General features: G+C 38.6%; 1 protein-coding gene across 3 annotated transcripts in view; it reads right to left on the bottom strand.

The window, feature by feature from the left end:
- Positions 1-9,711: 9,711 nt before the first annotated feature.
- Positions 9,712-16,883, bottom strand: part of Tlk1 (tousled like kinase 1) — a 116,769-nt gene continuing 109,597 nt past the window's right edge. For all 3 annotated transcript variants that reach the window (XM_042694050.1, XM_042694052.1, XM_042694051.1), the window contains 3 exons: positions 14,957-15,068; positions 14,068-14,175; positions 9,712-11,505 (listed from right to left, as the gene is read on the bottom strand). In XM_042694050.1, coding sequence (XP_042549984.1) covers positions 11,329-11,505; positions 14,068-14,175; positions 14,957-15,068 — 397 coding nt within the window. In that variant the 3' untranslated portion in view covers positions 9,712-11,328. The remainder of the gene's footprint in view (positions 11,506-14,067; positions 14,176-14,956; positions 15,069-16,883) is intronic.

Genomic DNA, 16,883 nt, shown 5'->3' with positions numbered 1-16,883 from the left:
CAGGCCCAGAGTTCAGGCCCCACAACCGACAAAGAAAAACAAAACAACAATAACAACAACAACAAAAACATCTGAGAGGGGCTGGGAAGGTGGCTCAGTGGTAGAGCGCTTGCCTTGCATGCATGAGGCCCTGGGTTCCATTCCTCAGCACTACATAAACAAAAAGAAAAAAGCCGGAAGTGGTGCTGTGGCTCAAGTGGTAGAGCACTAGCCTTAAGCTGAAGAGCTGAGGGACAGCGCCCCACGACCGGACCCCCCCCCCCAAAAAAAAAAAAAAAAAACCATCTGAGAACTCAGTGACCATTCTGTCAGGATGGTGCTGGAAAACTCAACTAGTGATGTTTCATCCAGCTGAACTTTTAGAAGCCTGGTTGGGGGAAAGGGCAGTAGGCCCGGATGACAGCCTAGTTATGCTGCATCAGTAGCTTAGTGAACAATGAACTCTCTCCCACGTTGTGCCTACAAAATGGGCATAAAATAGGCAGGGCTGACAGAGCACCTGGTGTATGGTGTCAACAAATGCCCGGTTGTCCTTTCCTTAGAGGACATGGCCCCACAGGGGTTCCCTGCCTTGTGCATGGAACCACGGTAGGTAAAAGATGGATACCTTGTGCTTTTTCCCATATGTAGAAGCTAGGAGCCAGTCCAGACGCAGACTAGTGAAGCCTAGAACCTACAAAGAATAAGCAGGGGAGGAGGGTGGAAAATGCATGCCAAAGTGGAGTGAGCTCCATTGGCCCACACACAACACAGCAGAGTTCACAGTCACCTTCTTTATTTCTTTGTTAAGAGCTAGAAAGCACAGCAAGGCTCCAAAGGACAAGAGATGGAAAGGGAACCACACCACACAGATTCAGACTTGTAGGGAAGGAACAAAACCCCCCCAAAGAAACAAAAACCAAATAATTCTAACACTTTTATGATGTCATCTTGCTACGACTGCGGAAAATTTACATGCTAGTATTTTGGACTATCAATTATCGAGCAGTATTTGCTAAATTGTATTAACTGTGTATGGGACAGTATAATAATCAGGAGGTAAGAGACAGATACGTCTTACCAATAGGTATTTCTTACAGAGACCATTAAACTCAATTTTGTGGCAACTGAAACTTACAGTAGCTATTAATGTTTTCATTGCACTCTCCCAACTCTCCCAACCAGTGAGGCCAAGCAAAAGTTGAGGCACCTTGCTCTGTGCAACAGGAAGGGCTTGCCGAAGGTTTATATGACAAGTTCAAATCAAGTCACTTTGTTGTCGCTTGTGTGTTGCTGAGCCAGGCCAATTAGCAATGGCACAGTGTCGTTCCCCTTCTCACAGTGTGTACCTGAGGGCTTTCCTAGGGTGATTCTTTATAATGTTCAGATGTTATCTCTCAATGTTGCTTTTCTTTTTTTTTTTTTTTTAAACCAGGGCTGAGAACCGAACCCACAGCCTTGCGCACGCCAGGCGGGCGCCCTTCCGCTGGGCTAAACCCCCAGCCCCTCAATGTTGCTTTTCTATTTTGCTTCAGAGATGTGGAGTTTAATTTATACAATTTTCCCTATGGAACATGAAATGTGACCAGCAATTTCCATGGTCGGCAGAATAAACATCTTCCATCTGTGTTGCAAGAAAATCTATTATTTGTCTAACCCTTACAGATAAATTGATTAGGTAAGACTGTTAAAATTTACTAATTTTGTGTTTTTTAAAAAAATTAGGGCAAATTGTAAACTACTTTAAGTTACATGTTAACACAGATCTATTTCTCTAAGGTTCTTTTACTCTTTCACGGAAATTGAAAATGTAAAGATAAATGTTTGAGAACGAAACAGATTCAACAAAAGAGTCCTGTCCATGTCACCATGCTATTTCATATTTAAAGTTTTTCATCTTACCTGACATTCACAGGACACCTCATAATGCCCTGGTCATTCTTCCAACTTCTATTTCTTTTGAAAATTTATAGTAAAAACTATGCATATGAATGGCTTGGTACCCCCGGGAAAGAAGCTTATCATCTTCTGAACAAAACCACTAAGTTAAAATTCATCATCAGAACAAAGCGTTAGCAATTCTTGTTTTATCAGGCCAGAATGCACCAGAAATTATTCAAGGTGGCTTTGGGCAGAAACCACTTTGAGATCCAAATTAAAGTCCCTAAACTGAGGGAGAAGCTTCTCCCTAAACAGGAGAAACTTGGGAAGCACAGAGCACCTCACAACCATCCTGCTGCTATGATGGATGGCAGATGGCAACCTTCCCCTCAACTACTCATGCCCGGAGCCTGCCAGGTGTCCTCTGACAGGCAGGGCTCCTAAGAGGTGGTTATGTTCAGGTCTGAGCTATACTTGGAAGATAACCAGACCAGTTGGTTAAGTGGCTGCTCTTAAGAGTCCGAGTACCTTCTCCCTACAGGCAATCCCTGTGCCTTGGGGCCTTCCCCACAATGGTGGTGAGTCTCCTTGGCCTCTCTTCTGCACTGCAGGATCCGTGCTACATCAGATGAGAACACTTCCAAGCCCCATATTTTTGGAGCTAGGTACTTGTGAGGTAGGTGCTATTAGGAGAATTTTACAGATGTAGAAAATAAGCTTCCTCAATGAAAGTACTGACTCCTCAGAAGCTACACAACTATCAAGGAGCGAAGCCGAGGGCAAGCGCTCCACTCCCAAATGCATGGTATCCCCAATTTTTGAGCTTTCTGAATCTTTTTACAAGGAAGCCTTGGATTTGATCACTGGCAGACTAGAAGGTGGTCTAAGGATGTAAAAGGGTATTTCCAACACCCAGAATATGACTGTACATGTTTGACTCAATGTGTTTTCAGAACACTCTTGAGGCTTCAATTGAAAATGGACCATATACTCTAAGAGAAAATTGAACTATACACCAGATTGATTCTTAAAAAGTAGCTACTCAAGCCTGGTGCTGGTAATCCTAGCCTGAAATCCTAGCCACTCAGGGGGCTGAGATCTAATGATCTTGGTTCAAAGCCAGCCCAGGCAAGAAAGTTTATGAGACTTATATCCAATTAACACACACACACACACATTCAAAAGCCACTCATGCAGCCAAGATTACATGTGTGTGGTATGCAGTGTACACACTGAACACAACATGCAGGTTATTCTTGTGCCTTAAGAGGATGTGAGACAGTTCATAGGGCTATGATGAACCATTAGTGACCACTGGCAGAGAGGAGCAAGAATCTACTTGTGTTCCTGATAAAGCCAACATGACATGTTCCCAAGGAAGGTGAAGGGGACTGCTCACTGATGGATTCATCTCTCAGAGGCAATGAATGCAGGAGAGGAAACAGCCTGTGACTCTGTGCCTTATCTAGAATGGGTTTGGGACACTAGGCCTGCTCTCGTATCACCCACAGCCATCAGGGCTCTGCTCAGACAGCATTCCTTACCCAACACACAAAGAATTCTTAACATGTTTCTCTTTTATGGTGAGTCATGCTGTAGCTATTTAGCTTGATGTCTGTTACCACTGAAGACAAGAGGCAACTCAGTTTATGATAAAGTGAGATGTAAATGCTAACGTGGCAAGAACACCATACAAGACCCCAAAAGTTCTTTACTTCTGATCCTGCTGTTTACGTGCAGCTTTACCATTCCAAGTCTATTTCCTCCTTTTTAAAATAGTGCAACCCACTCATCTTAGTTTAGATGTCTGTTACTAGCATAGGTAACTTAGGAAAGTATAGAATTACTACTGATGAAACATCATAAATGGCCAAAGCAGGTTCCTTTTGGTAATTACTGTACACATCGTTACAATTTTTTTCTAATGGTTTTCAAGTTGCTGTTTCAAATTAAGTTTTCCAGAAGAGTTTAAATTACCATAGGAACCAGAAGCAGACTGCTCTTAATACACAAGGCAAAAGGAATTATTTTTGAATCTTAAAAAGTGTGTGTGTGTGTGTGTATGCCTGTCTTAGGGCTTGAAATCAGAACCTGGGTGCTTTTCCTGAGCTTTTTTGCTCAAAGGGTAACACTCTACCAGCTGCACTTCCAGCTTTTTGGTGGTTAATCAGAGATAAGGGTCTCACAGACTTTCCTGCTCAAGCTAGCTTCAATTCTCCTGTCCCAGCCTCCTTAGTAGCTTTGACAGGCATAAGCCACCAGTGCCCAGCTTAAGAGCAGCTTTTATACATGGCCCATACTATGTGCTGATCTAAGTGATTTAAAAAGATGCACTTATTTACAGTTCACTATGCAAAGAGGTACTTTTATTATCTTCATTTCCAGATGAAGACCCTGATCACAGGTGGTAGACGGTTGTCAACATCTGAATCCAAAGAGCATGGTTTCAAAAAATCTTAAATTTTTAGCTATCTTTTTTTGCTCTCTTTACAACAATCCATATCCTTGGTGGTGTTTTTTTTTTTTTGCCAGTCGTGGGGCTTAATTCAGGGCTTGGGTGCTGTCCCTGTGCTCTTCAGCTCAAGACAAGCACTCTACCACTTGAGCCACACACAGGACCACTTCTAGTTTTCTGGTGGTTTATTGGAGGTAAGAGTCTCACGGACTTTCCTGCCTGGGCTGGTTTTGAACCGAGATCCTCAGATTTCAGCCTCCTGAATAGCTACGATTACAGGTGTGAGCCACTGGTGGCTGGCCACATCCTTGGTGTTATAAATAAGTGAGAACTTCTGATTGAAAGCCATGTACCTTGGTCTTATCATGAAATAACTATTACACCAAGTTCTCTGGCTTGATGAAAGTTTCCAAAATTTGGTTTACAAACATTCTTTCTTGTTTTTTTTGGGGAGGGGGAGGGGGGAGTCTGGTTGTGGAGCCTGAACTCTGGGCCTGGGCGCTGTCCCTCAGCTCTTCAGCTCAAGGCTAGCGCTCTACCACTTGAGCCACAGCGCCACTTCCGGCTTTTTTCTTTTTGCTTATGTGGTGCTGAGGAATCGAACCCAGGGCCTCAGGCATGCAAGGCAAGTACTCTATCACTGAGCCACCTTCCCAGCCCCCCCCCCTTTTTTTTAAAGCTAGGTAGCTTTAAAAAGCTGAGTGGCTCCTGCCTATAATCTTAATTACTCAGGAGGCTGAGATCAGAGAATCAGTGTGAAGCCAGCCTGGGCAGAAAAGCCTGATACTGTCTTCCACTAGCTAGTAAAAAGTCTGGCGGGAGCCATGGCTCAAGGTCCCAAGTTCAAATCACAGTTCTGAAAAAACAAAGGACTTAAACCATTTTGTTAATAAATTATAGGGACGAAATCCTCAAAACAAGAAAAGGTGAAGGAAAAGAGGATTAAAATAAACATTTTTTTTTGGGAAAAAGAGCTAATACAAATCAAGATTTGTTTACAAATTCTAGAACTGTGGAATGAACTGAAACCCAAGGACTGAAGGCCTAATAATTTAACCTAAAAATAGTTGGAAAAAGCAGTTTTTTAAAAATTAAATGTGCAGAACATTGAAATTCAGCATATTTAGAAATAGATAACAAAAATTTTAAGTGAGGTTAGAGAAAGATCTGCCAATGTGTTTTTAAAGGTAAAAGGTTATCAGTTTCAGGTAAAAAAAAATCAAGAGGCTGGGAAGGTGGCTTAGTGGTTGAGTGTTTGCCTTGTATGCATGAGGCCCTGGGTTGGATTCCTCAGCACCACATAAGCAGAAAAAGCTAGAAGTGGTGCTGTGGCTCAAGTAGTAGAGCGGTAGCCTTGAGCTGAAGAGCCCAGGCCCAGAGTTCAGGCCCCAGGACCGGCAAAAAAAAAAAAAAAAAAAATCAAATAGTAGCCCAGTGCTGGTGGTTCACAACTATAATCCTAGTTACTCAGAAGGCTAACCTCTGAGGACTACAGTTCTAAGGCAACCTATGCAGTAAAGTCCATGAAACTCTTTTTTCCAATGAACCACCAAAAAGCCAGAAGGGGACGTATGGCTCAAATGATAAGTGAAAAAGCTAAGCAAGAACGAGAGGATCCAAGTTCAAGCCCCAGTATTGGCACAAAAAAAAAGGGGGGGGGTATTTTGGGAAAATCACAAAATGGTGACAGAAAAGGGTAAGAGTTCCCTCTGATCAGAGGTACAGAGCTTAAGCAAAGAAATCCAGCTCAAGAGGTCACTAGATTGTCTGTACACAGTCAGACTCAAGTGCCAAGCAAGATGTATCAAATTTTAAGCTAAAAAAAAAAAAACCAAAACAGAAAACTTAAGCAGACTCCAAACCTACTACCACACTTAATGGAAACAGTCACTCCTATCTCAGCAATAATAATAATAATCTAGCCAAGTGACACAGGACAACTCTGGATCTGAAGGCTCAGGGAATTGGAAAGTGATTGAGAATCTGATGCAGGTCTGGCCATCTGTGATCACCACTCTGAGAGTCCCAGGGGGGCATCTAACAAAGCACCTTCATGCTCCTCCTTTCTTCAGAGGAAAAGCCATTAGATGATGCCAGAAGAACACAGTGCTGACCCCTGACGAACAGGGATGAGTGGATCCATGCCAGCGGAGAGTGACCCTCATCCCCCCACACAGTGAGAAGCTGGCAAAAAATACTGCTCCATACACAAGACCACCTCTAAGATTCTTGAGCTGATCAACAACTTTGGCAAAGTAGCAAGTTATAAAACCAAGCCACAAAATCAGTAGCTTTTCTGAATACCAACAGTGGACAGAGAAAAACAATTCATTTGCAATAGCCTCAAAAAAAATTTTTTTAAAGGAATAAACCTAACCTGGAAGTAAAAGATCTCTACAGCAAAAACCTAAAATCTGAAGAAATAAAGGCAATACCAGGAAATGCAAAGACTTTAGATGTTCATGAATAGGTAGAATATAGTCAAATGGCTATACTGCCAAGTGTTATCTACAAACTCAACACAGTTCCCATCAAAATCCCAATGCAGGTTTTTGTTTTATTGGTATGGGGATTGAACTCAGGGCCTAGATGTTGTCCCTGAGCTTTTTCACTCAAGGCTAGCACTCTACCACTATCTTGAGCAACAGCTCCACTTCCAGCTTTTTTTTTTTTTTTGGTTAAGTTATTAGAAGTAAGTCCCCTAGACTTTCCTGCTCAGGCTCACTTTAAATTGTGATCCTCAGATCTCAGTCTCCTGAGTATTACAGGCATGAGCCACTAGCATGCTGCTTCCAGTGTTGTTTTTCACTGAGAGAAAACAATCCAAATGTTCATATGGAACAATGAAGGACCCAAAGCAATTTTAGGCAAAAAAACAAAAAAACAAATGCTGGAGGTACCACAATCCCAGATCTCAAACTACTACAGAGCTATAATAAAACAGCTTGGTACGGGCATAAAAAAGCAGGCCTGAAGTCCAATGGAATAGATTAGAAGACCCAGAAACAAACCTATATACTTACAGTCAACTCATATTTGATGAGGGCAAAAATATATATTGGAAAAAAAAAGGTTGCCTCTTCAATAACTGGTGTTGGTAAAACTGCCATGGTAGAAAAATAAAATTGGGTCCCTGTTTGTTACTTTGCACCAATATCCACTCAGAATGGACCAAAGACCTCCAAGTTTCAGACCTGAAACTTTGAAACTACTACAAGGTGGAATAGGAGAAACTTTCTGAATGAGGCTTAGTGGTAGAGTGCTTGCCTAGCACTCTACCACATAAACAGAAAAAGCTGTGGCTCAAGTGGTAAAGTGCGAGCCCTGAGTAAAAGAAGCTCAGGGTCAGTGCCCAGGCCCTGAGTTCAGGCCCACGACTGGCCACAAACAAACAAACAAAATATATGGACCTTATGAAACTCCCCTCCCAAATTAACAATCCAATCAATAAATGGGCAAAGAAGCTATCTAGAGCCATCTCAGAAGAATGTGCAAGAAACGCTTGAGGAAAATGCTCAACATCCCTGGTCATAAAGGAAATAAATGAACTGAGGTTTCATCTTACCTCAGTAAGATGGGCCAGTATGGAGAATTCCAACAATAAAAAACTCTGGAGGTGCTGTAGGGAAAAAGGAACCCTATTACACCATTAATGGGATTGTAAACTACTACAACCACTCTGGAAGGTGGTTTGGAAGTTCCTCAAAAAACTAAACATAGATCTTCCTTTCAACTCAGCCATATCACCCCTGGGGACATTGCAAGCCAGATATCATAAAGACACTTACAGCTATGTTCACTAAAGAACTAGTGACAATAACCAAGTTATGGAAACAGCCCAGATGTCCTATAATAGAAGAGCAGATCAAGAAATTGTGGGGCATATACACAATGTAATTTTACTGATCCATAAGAATGAATAGTATTATTTGCAGGGAAATAGGTGGACCAGGAACAAATAATGCTAAGTGAAGCCATCCAGGCTCAAGGTGACAAATGGCCCATGCTTTCTCTCATTATGTGTAAGTTAGATGTAAAATACAACTAGGCATGATAATACACTCAGGGCTCTATGCATTTATACACAAACTCCTCAAAACAACTAGTTTGTCAAAACCAATACCTGGAAGTGGAAACATGTTTTAGGGGAGGTGCAAAGTGGGGGCACTGGAATGGAGGGAAGGGGAACAAATGCAGTCAATGTTCATGTACACTATGTAAAACAATGTACGATGTAACTTGTGAGTAACAATGAGAGGCATAAAATTGGGAGGGGGCAACAAAGGATAACATTGACCAAGGTCTATGACTTGATTCATCTCCTACATTCTTCACTCTAAAATGAATACTTTTGTCAATGAAACTATCATTTTATGACTATTTCTGTTCATTTCCCTGTCCAATCCTGTATTTTTCTCCTTTTTTGGAGACACGGTCCCTCTATGTGGCCCAGGCTGGCCATAAACTTGCAATCTTCCTGCTTCAGACTTACCTGCATTTGACACTAGCAGTTATTCTTGTTCATTTGGAAATAACAGGGTAAGCCAGGGTGCCAGTGGCTCATGCCTGTAATCCTAGCTACTCAGGAGACTGAGATCAGAGGACTGCGGTTCAAAGCCAGTCTGGGCAGAAAAGTCCCTGTGAGAATCCTATCTCCACTTAACCACTCAAAAACCTGAAATGGTGCTGTGGCCCAAGTGGTAGAGTGCTAGCCTTGAGCACAAAGAGGCTTAAATAAGGTGAAGAAGTGAAATATGTCTGTTACTACTCATTCAACTTTATGTTGTTATATATTCACTTTGCCTGTGTATGAGGCGTTGGAGAATCAACACAGAGCCATGTGCGTGCCAGGAAAGCATTCTACTATTGAGCTACATTCTCAGCCCCTGTTCTTTGTTTTCTTTTTCCTTTTTCTTTCTTTTTTTTTGAGACAAGGTCTTGTTATGTAGCTGGCCTCAAACTTTTGAACCATTTCCTAATTGCTGGGATTATAGGCATACCTGGCAACATATCCAAACTTGGCATTTAATTTAAGACTTAAATAACAGTTACTTTGTCAATATAGTACTTTATGATTCTGAAAAATGTAAACTCAAAACAAAAAGTTGCAGACAGCATCTGAAAATGCTCAACAATGTTAATATTTCATGACTATGTCAGTGATGATACAGAATTTTGCTCTTCATGTACAGAAGTACAGGTATATCTTTTAAGCCACTCCTGATATAGCTAAGTGTTACTTACCTAAGATCAGCTTTGGTAAATGGTAAGTTTTAGAGCTTGAAATAGTTTATATTTCTTTTCAAGAATACTTAAGGATTTTTTCAGCAGATTCTTAAGTATTAAAGTCAGTTCCTAAATCTTGAAAGCTGTCTTTGAATGTAATCTTCATAGTCTTTACATTTTAACTGTCATTATTTATTGTTTTGGCTACATTCTCTACAATTTCAGCAGCATCTTAAAGAGACAATGTGTCTATGTACAATGAAAAAAACAAAATGGCTTGCAACATGAGAAATAAAAGCCACAGTTTGTACAATATTAAGGGAATCTGTGGTAGGTATAGCCTCCGTTTTCTGCAACATGGACAGCTTACACATGTAAGTATTAGCATCATGAATGTGACAATAAAGAAAGTCTTTACAGGAGTGAAATAACATCCTGAAAAATATTGGTTCTACCATACAAAGCAATTAGAAAATGTTCACATTTTAACTAATCTGTACAAACCACAAGAAACTTGTTTATGGGACCATCATCCCACCTTGATGATAAGAACCTTCTAGAAATGTAGAATAACCACGAACAATTTATAAATCTAATATCTATGTGCTCCACAGCCCTAGAACCGAAGAAACTGATTTGAAGAACTCAGTATGCCCAACACGGATCACTTTTACATGCCTTGATTGTTAATGAATGCTTGCTTTAATGTCTCTCTATGATGTACAGTCAACTTGCACCTTCAAGGAGGTCATTTGATTTTCAGCAAAGAAGCAACATCTTTTAGCAGCAATTAAAGCGCCTTCAAGAAGACTTAAAAAAAATACAATATCCAATTTAAAAAGCCATATTTTTAAACATTTGTACAAGAATAAGCTGCTGAAACTTAGTAATTGAAACAGGACATCTGTACAATAATTTACAATAAGAGCTAGAAGGGAATTTATCATTATCCTGCATAGAACTGGACTGCTTTTGGTCACATGTTGTCTCATTTTAATGAACAAGGCCTGGTAACAAATAAAATGTTAACAATTCTAACAGGTTGAAAGCACACTGGAGATATTATAATTTAGTGAATTCAACTGATCTCAAAATAAGCAGCTCTTTGTGTCAAAAGTATGAAGTATCTAGGAATAACAGCTCTTTCTTTTATATAACCAGTGGAAAAAAAAAGGACAAATGATTTCGAGGTACAACTTGGTAAGCCAGAATAGGCCAATGACAAAGCCCACCTTTGTCTAAAAGATTCTAACTCCCACATTCTATTATTAGAAAATACAACGGTCACTGTCATTCAGTTCTTACTTTGGTTTCAGCAGATTAACTGCCAAATGCTGAAGATGTATCCAGGCACTGTAGTTCTTGTGTTAGAAATAGGTCTCTTATTTTTCCATGTTTGTTTTTAAATAATGAAAAACTACCCTTCATATTAGAACTCTCTAGTAACAATCAAATATATTTAAGTATTATAAACGTTATTTACAGTGTTCCCCTAAATAAACAAACAAATAAGCTCCGCATTTTTTTCTATCTCAACATGGCACTCCTGTTTCTGCATAACAGGCAGCCATCCTTCACTGCTCAAGGTCAGAGTAAGAAGTGTGCATTATTCACCGTCCATGATCCTCTCTCATACAAATGATGCTACAAAGAACTTCAGTTCACAAACAGTTCTTATCCATGTCCTTTTTTTTAAAAAAAGAAAACAATAAAACACTCAAATGCTCTCAAACTCAAGAATGCATCTGGAAAAAATTCAAAGATATCATGCCAATCTTGGAGGCAAGTCAGAAAGTAATTATGCTTGAAGAAGGGGGTGTAGGGGATGCTGTCAGCCCAGCCATGTGTAGGTTTCCTGAAGAATTCGATCTTCTCATGTGTGGGAGAAGGTATGGGTCATTTGCCAGTTGGTGCACATCAAATCGATCTTCTTTTCGATATGCCAAACAGCGTCTAATAAAGGCCTTTAAAAAAAAAAAAAAGGAAATTCTTGTGCCAATTGCAACTCTCCACTCACAATTTGTAGTGCCACATTATAGTCTAAGTTATTATTACTAACCCTTTGAATTTACTGCTGGAAATTGTATTTTTGCTTACAAAATTCTTAAGGCTTTTTGTTCTTATATTTTTCTTTTGCTAAACAATACACTTACCACATTCCATTTTATTATCAATTTAGTTTGCCTAAATTATAAGCCATTTTTAGTCATAGTACATTTTTCTACTGAGCATAAGAACTTTGTTTAAGTAGAAATAACACTAACGTGACCCTCCCTTTAAGGTTTCTGTTTGGTCAGTTCTGTGCATCATTACAGTTTTGGAAAAACTAAACTATGGAAGATAGTCACTATTTTCCCCACTGTTAATTATTTGAAAATAGCTCCTTACAAAGAAACTTCGTGGACTCAAGTATATTTTTAGAAAAACACTCAAGTTACAAGTGTATAACACAAGATGAATACATTTATGTAACCAATAACCAGATCACGAAAAAGAACGTGATCACACCTAAGCTCCATAGGCCCCTTCCTACTTTCCAGGTACTGGCTCAGACCGCAAGTAAAGCAGGGTTACCTCCTTTACAATGACTAATACTATAACTGAGTTTTCTTTTCATGTGCTCTGAACTTTTTGTAAATAGAATTACAGAAGTATGTTATCTTTTGATGGGATTCTTTCACTCAATGTTGTATTTGTGAAAGTCATTCATTTGGCAACAGATAAAAAATGTTCTCAAGTGATAACTGGTAAAAAATTATGTCCTCGTTTAATGGTGCCACCAGAAATATTAGTTTCATTTTGAAATTTCTAACTGCTTCATAAATTCACAAGTTAAAAGATGTACAGGGAAAAATGCAATGAAGATATCATTAAATAAATGTTTCATCACCACAGCAAGGTGATGATCACCACAGCATTTGTACTTATCTTTACTTTTTTTTTTTTTGAGGTCTGGTCATGGGGCCTGAACTCTGGGCCTGGGCGCTGTCCCTCAGCTTTTCAGCTCAAGGCTAGCGCTCTACCACTTGAGCCAAAGCGCCACTTCCAGCTTTTTTCTTTTTGCTTATGTGGTGCTGAGGAATCGAACCCAGGGCCTCAGGCATGCAAGGCAAGCGCTCTACCACTGAGCCACCTTCCTAGCCCTGGCTAAGATCTTTTTAAAGGAATCATATTTACCCTAAAAAATAATTCATTAAGTCAGTATTTTTTGGTGATGGTAGTGGGGTTTGAACTAATGGGATCCAACCATTACATCCTAAGATAATTTTACTCTCATCTTTTTAATTATCAAAATATTCTAACCATCACTAAATAACTTGATGACATAAAATCCAGCATATCTTCAATTAAAAAGGCTACTATGTCTATAAACACTTAATGGTACTTAACCACACTAAGAATAGCAAGGAGCCATGTGCTAGTGGCTCATACCTGTAATCCTAGCTATTCAGGCTGAGCTATAAAGGATTGTGATTCAAAGCCAGCTTTGACAGAAAGATCTGTGAGACTCTATCTCCAAAATAACCAGCAAAAAGAAGGGCTAAAGAAATATAGCGCCAGCTGAGCAAGCAAGTGAGCAAGTATGAGGCTGGGACTGGCAAAAAGTTCAAACGCTGGGACTGACTTAAAGAAGTAATAGAAATATAAGGTTGGAAGCATGGCTAAATTGATGGAGTTGTCTGCCTAGAAACTGCAAAGCCTTGACTTCAAACCCCAGTACTGATACACACACACACACACACACACACACACACACACACATACACACACGGAAATATATAAAATATATTGTGCTTGCTTATAAATTGTTCTTATGGGTTGATATATTCACATCAGAAACTTCTTTAGTTTAAGAATTTTATGGACTTAAAAAAGTGAAAACTCTAACAAGAGTCACCAAGAAGTGAGCTTTGTGACAAATATGACAAAGCAGGAGTAAAAATACAAAAATCAAAGTCCAAAAGGATGAAAATATGCAGCATGAGAAAAATTTTAGTATTAATCTATTTCCTATTATGTTAATTCATAGACATATATGTGATTAGAATGTGGTTACAAGTGAAGATGCCAGGACACGGACTCTATCACAGGCATGAACACTGTGAGCACATCTGTGCTACCCCTTAGTTGCCAAGACTGTGTCTGTTTTCCCACTTGACAAAATAGAAATAACTAAAATATCTATTCTTCATAGGGTTGTATGTATGTAGGTTTAGTTATTACTGCTTTTACTTTCTTTTATACTTAAATTGTCAATATTAACATAAAAACATAAAAGCTATCAGATCTTGTGGAGGTTTTTCCCCCTAAATTTTGAAAGCTGACATGCACAAAGAATCAGAAATTATATTTGGGTACTTAAAAGATGAAAAATCTCCTTTTTCCGAGGAAATCACCAGCCCAAGTTAGTGATTTCAGATCCCTGCAGTGGCAACTCCAGTGACTGTACTTACTTGTAAGTACTTACCATACTGTAAGCACAAGTGAAAGTTACTTCAAAGACTTATTTAAGATGAGTTTAATACCTTGGCTTCACTGCTTACAACTGGTTTTACAGGGAACTGGACTTCTGTGGCTTTTAATATTGTATTTTCTTGAAGAATGTCTTGTTGAGATTGATTGTGACCAAATGGCTTTAAAAAAATGATGAGAAGTTTATCTCACAAAATATTCAAAACTAAGATATTACAAGTGAGTTTCCAACCTAAATTATTTTGGTACTAAAATCTTATCCTTAGTTACGTAAAATTTAGGATGCAGTCTCAGAAACAAGATTATAATTGATTGTAGGTGGAGAAAGTTTATGAAATTACCTAATCATTAACAGATGAAACACTGTAAGAGAAAATAATACTGTTGCAATGTAAGTTTAAGACAAAATAGCTCTAGATGTGGGTCTATGGGATCTGGGTTTGGTCATAACATGTTATGAACTTCTGGAAAAGCCCCTTAACCTCTCTTTTCATATAAGGTCTATAAGGTGGGATATGAGCCAAATATTATCTGCAGCAACTTGCACTTCTGACTAAACTATTTAAAAAAGTTTGGAAGGAATAAAGACTATATTTAATAGTATTTTTCTGAGGAGTCACAGGAGGAATTACGCCCATTATAAACTCTGTAGAGGGTGAGATTGTGGTGGGTATTAGAAAAAGTGAAAAATGAATAAATATGTGTGTTAGGTAGGTAGGTAAGCAAAGGAAGACAGACAGATACAGATGGACAGACAAAATAAACTGTGAGAGGGAGGATAGCCAAATAAATTGGTATGACATTAAAGCAATTTTGATCCAAGAAATTGAGAAGCCTGGATTTCCTTAAGGATCTACAGTGATTTCATTAGTGAATTCTGCATTTAAGAGAAAAAAATTCAATTTATTTCTACACAGATGATGCTAGTATAATTTAACTTACCTTTCTACCATACAGACACTGAAAGAAGATGACTCCAACTGACCACACATCAACCTTGTTGGAAATCTTTGGTGGCTCTTTTCCAACTACAAAACACTCAGGAGGTAAGTACCTATAGTTTTGGGGGAAGAAAAAGACAGAAATTAATAACCTTTAACTTAAAAATCTTTTAAAACACTGTCTTAGAATGCTTATTTTATCCATACAAAAACAACAGTGTTCATCAATGAAATCCAATTAAACTATTGACAAATTTACATCTTTTAAACCATTTGACTCTCAAGCCAAAACACAAAAACTTGTAATATAGGATAATTTATTTAAATCTGCACAAACAGACATGCAATTTCCTTTCTAAAATATGCGCCAAATATATGGTTATCTTGTTTAAACCACTTGGAGAACACATTGCCAACAAAGTAAAACTTCATATTTCTTGCTGTAACACAGAAAAATCCTAATGCAGGCAGTAATACAAATTTCAAAGTTTGCACTCAGTATGACTCTTCATCACGTGCAAACTGTGCTCCAGTATCCTGTGTTCTTTTGAATCTCTTATGCCTTCTCCATTTCTTTCCAGACAGTTCTTTGCTTCCTCCTGTTAGAGCAGGGTACTATGGATACCTCTACAATGGCATTCAATTGTTAATCATACTAGACACTAAGGCAATACAGGGTGCTCTTATTCAAAAGTGAAAATCTAATTTGTCATCTCAGATTTTAAGAAAAAAGATCCATTTTAGAATATTAAAACTCAAAATTTTACATAAAACTAAAAATTGTGAAAAAGGATGATTCTACTAAATAAAAATTTGTTGAAAAACAAACAAGTGAGTTTTAGGGTTGGGACCTTCGCTCAAATAGTAGGAATTCAAGTCCCAGTGCACTAGCAAAGAAATAAACAAAAAACTTTTGAGTTTTACACTCACTATATAAAAATCACTGAGGTTTCAGAAGGCTCATACAAAGATGATATTTAGCATGTGAAACTTTCTTAAAGTAGAACTACCAAAGAGGAACAATAACTCGTTTCTGATAGAAATCTTTCCCTATACTCCAAAGCAAGTAGAAAGCTCTATTTGATTTAGCAATAAAAGCGTCTAGTCTAGTTGCTAAAAGAAAAAAATCTAAAGACTACTTATTGACACTATTAATGGTTAGGGAGTTGTCTGACTGATCATTACACACACACACACACACAAATTTTTACAGTTATATTATCCATATATTATTTATAAGAAATGACCCAGTAGAATTTGAAATTTTAAAGTGGGTTTAAAAGAATCCATGAAGGTAAAACCTATATAGACCGGTGGCATCATGTGGAAAATGGTCATTACGGATCTAGGCAAATTGTGTGAAAACTGTTCTAGGAACCCTCAAGTCACATTTAAACACCCAGATACACTAAAAGGGATGACACTAAACTATATTTTTGTCTAGGAATGGATTCTATCTAGAGCTGGATTTATATGTATTAAGTCTTTAATTTTGGGGAAGTCTAAATAAAGATCAAGAATATTCTCCCATTTGAAATCAACATAACATATACCTGTGTTCACAAAAACTTCAACCAAAAAAATTTTACAGAGAAAACTGGATGATTAGTTTATTTGTAATAGTAAAGACAATGTATTTATAAAAATATTGATATGGGGGCTGGGAAGGTGGCTCAATGGTAGAGTGCTTGCTTTGCATGCATGAGGCCCTGGGTTCGATCGATTCCTCGGCACCACATAAGCAGAAAAAGCCGGAAGTGGTGCTGTGGCTCAAGTAGTAGAGCACTAGCCTTGAGCTGAAGAGCTGAGAGACAATGCCCAGGCCCAGAGTTCAGACCCCATGACTGACAGTAAATAAATAAATACATACATACATACATAAAATTATATGGATAAATACCACTGTAACATTATAGGAGAAAATCCAA

The sequence above is a fragment of the Dipodomys spectabilis genome, unplaced genomic scaffold (assembly GCF_019054845.1).
Source record: "Dipodomys spectabilis isolate Male_0828 unplaced genomic scaffold, ASM1905484v1 ptg000174l, whole genome shotgun sequence".
NCBI lineage: Eukaryota > Metazoa > Chordata > Mammalia > Rodentia > Heteromyidae > Dipodomys > Dipodomys spectabilis.
Note: the sequence above shows the minus strand (reverse complement) of the source record. Positions and strands in the feature narration are given on the sequence as shown.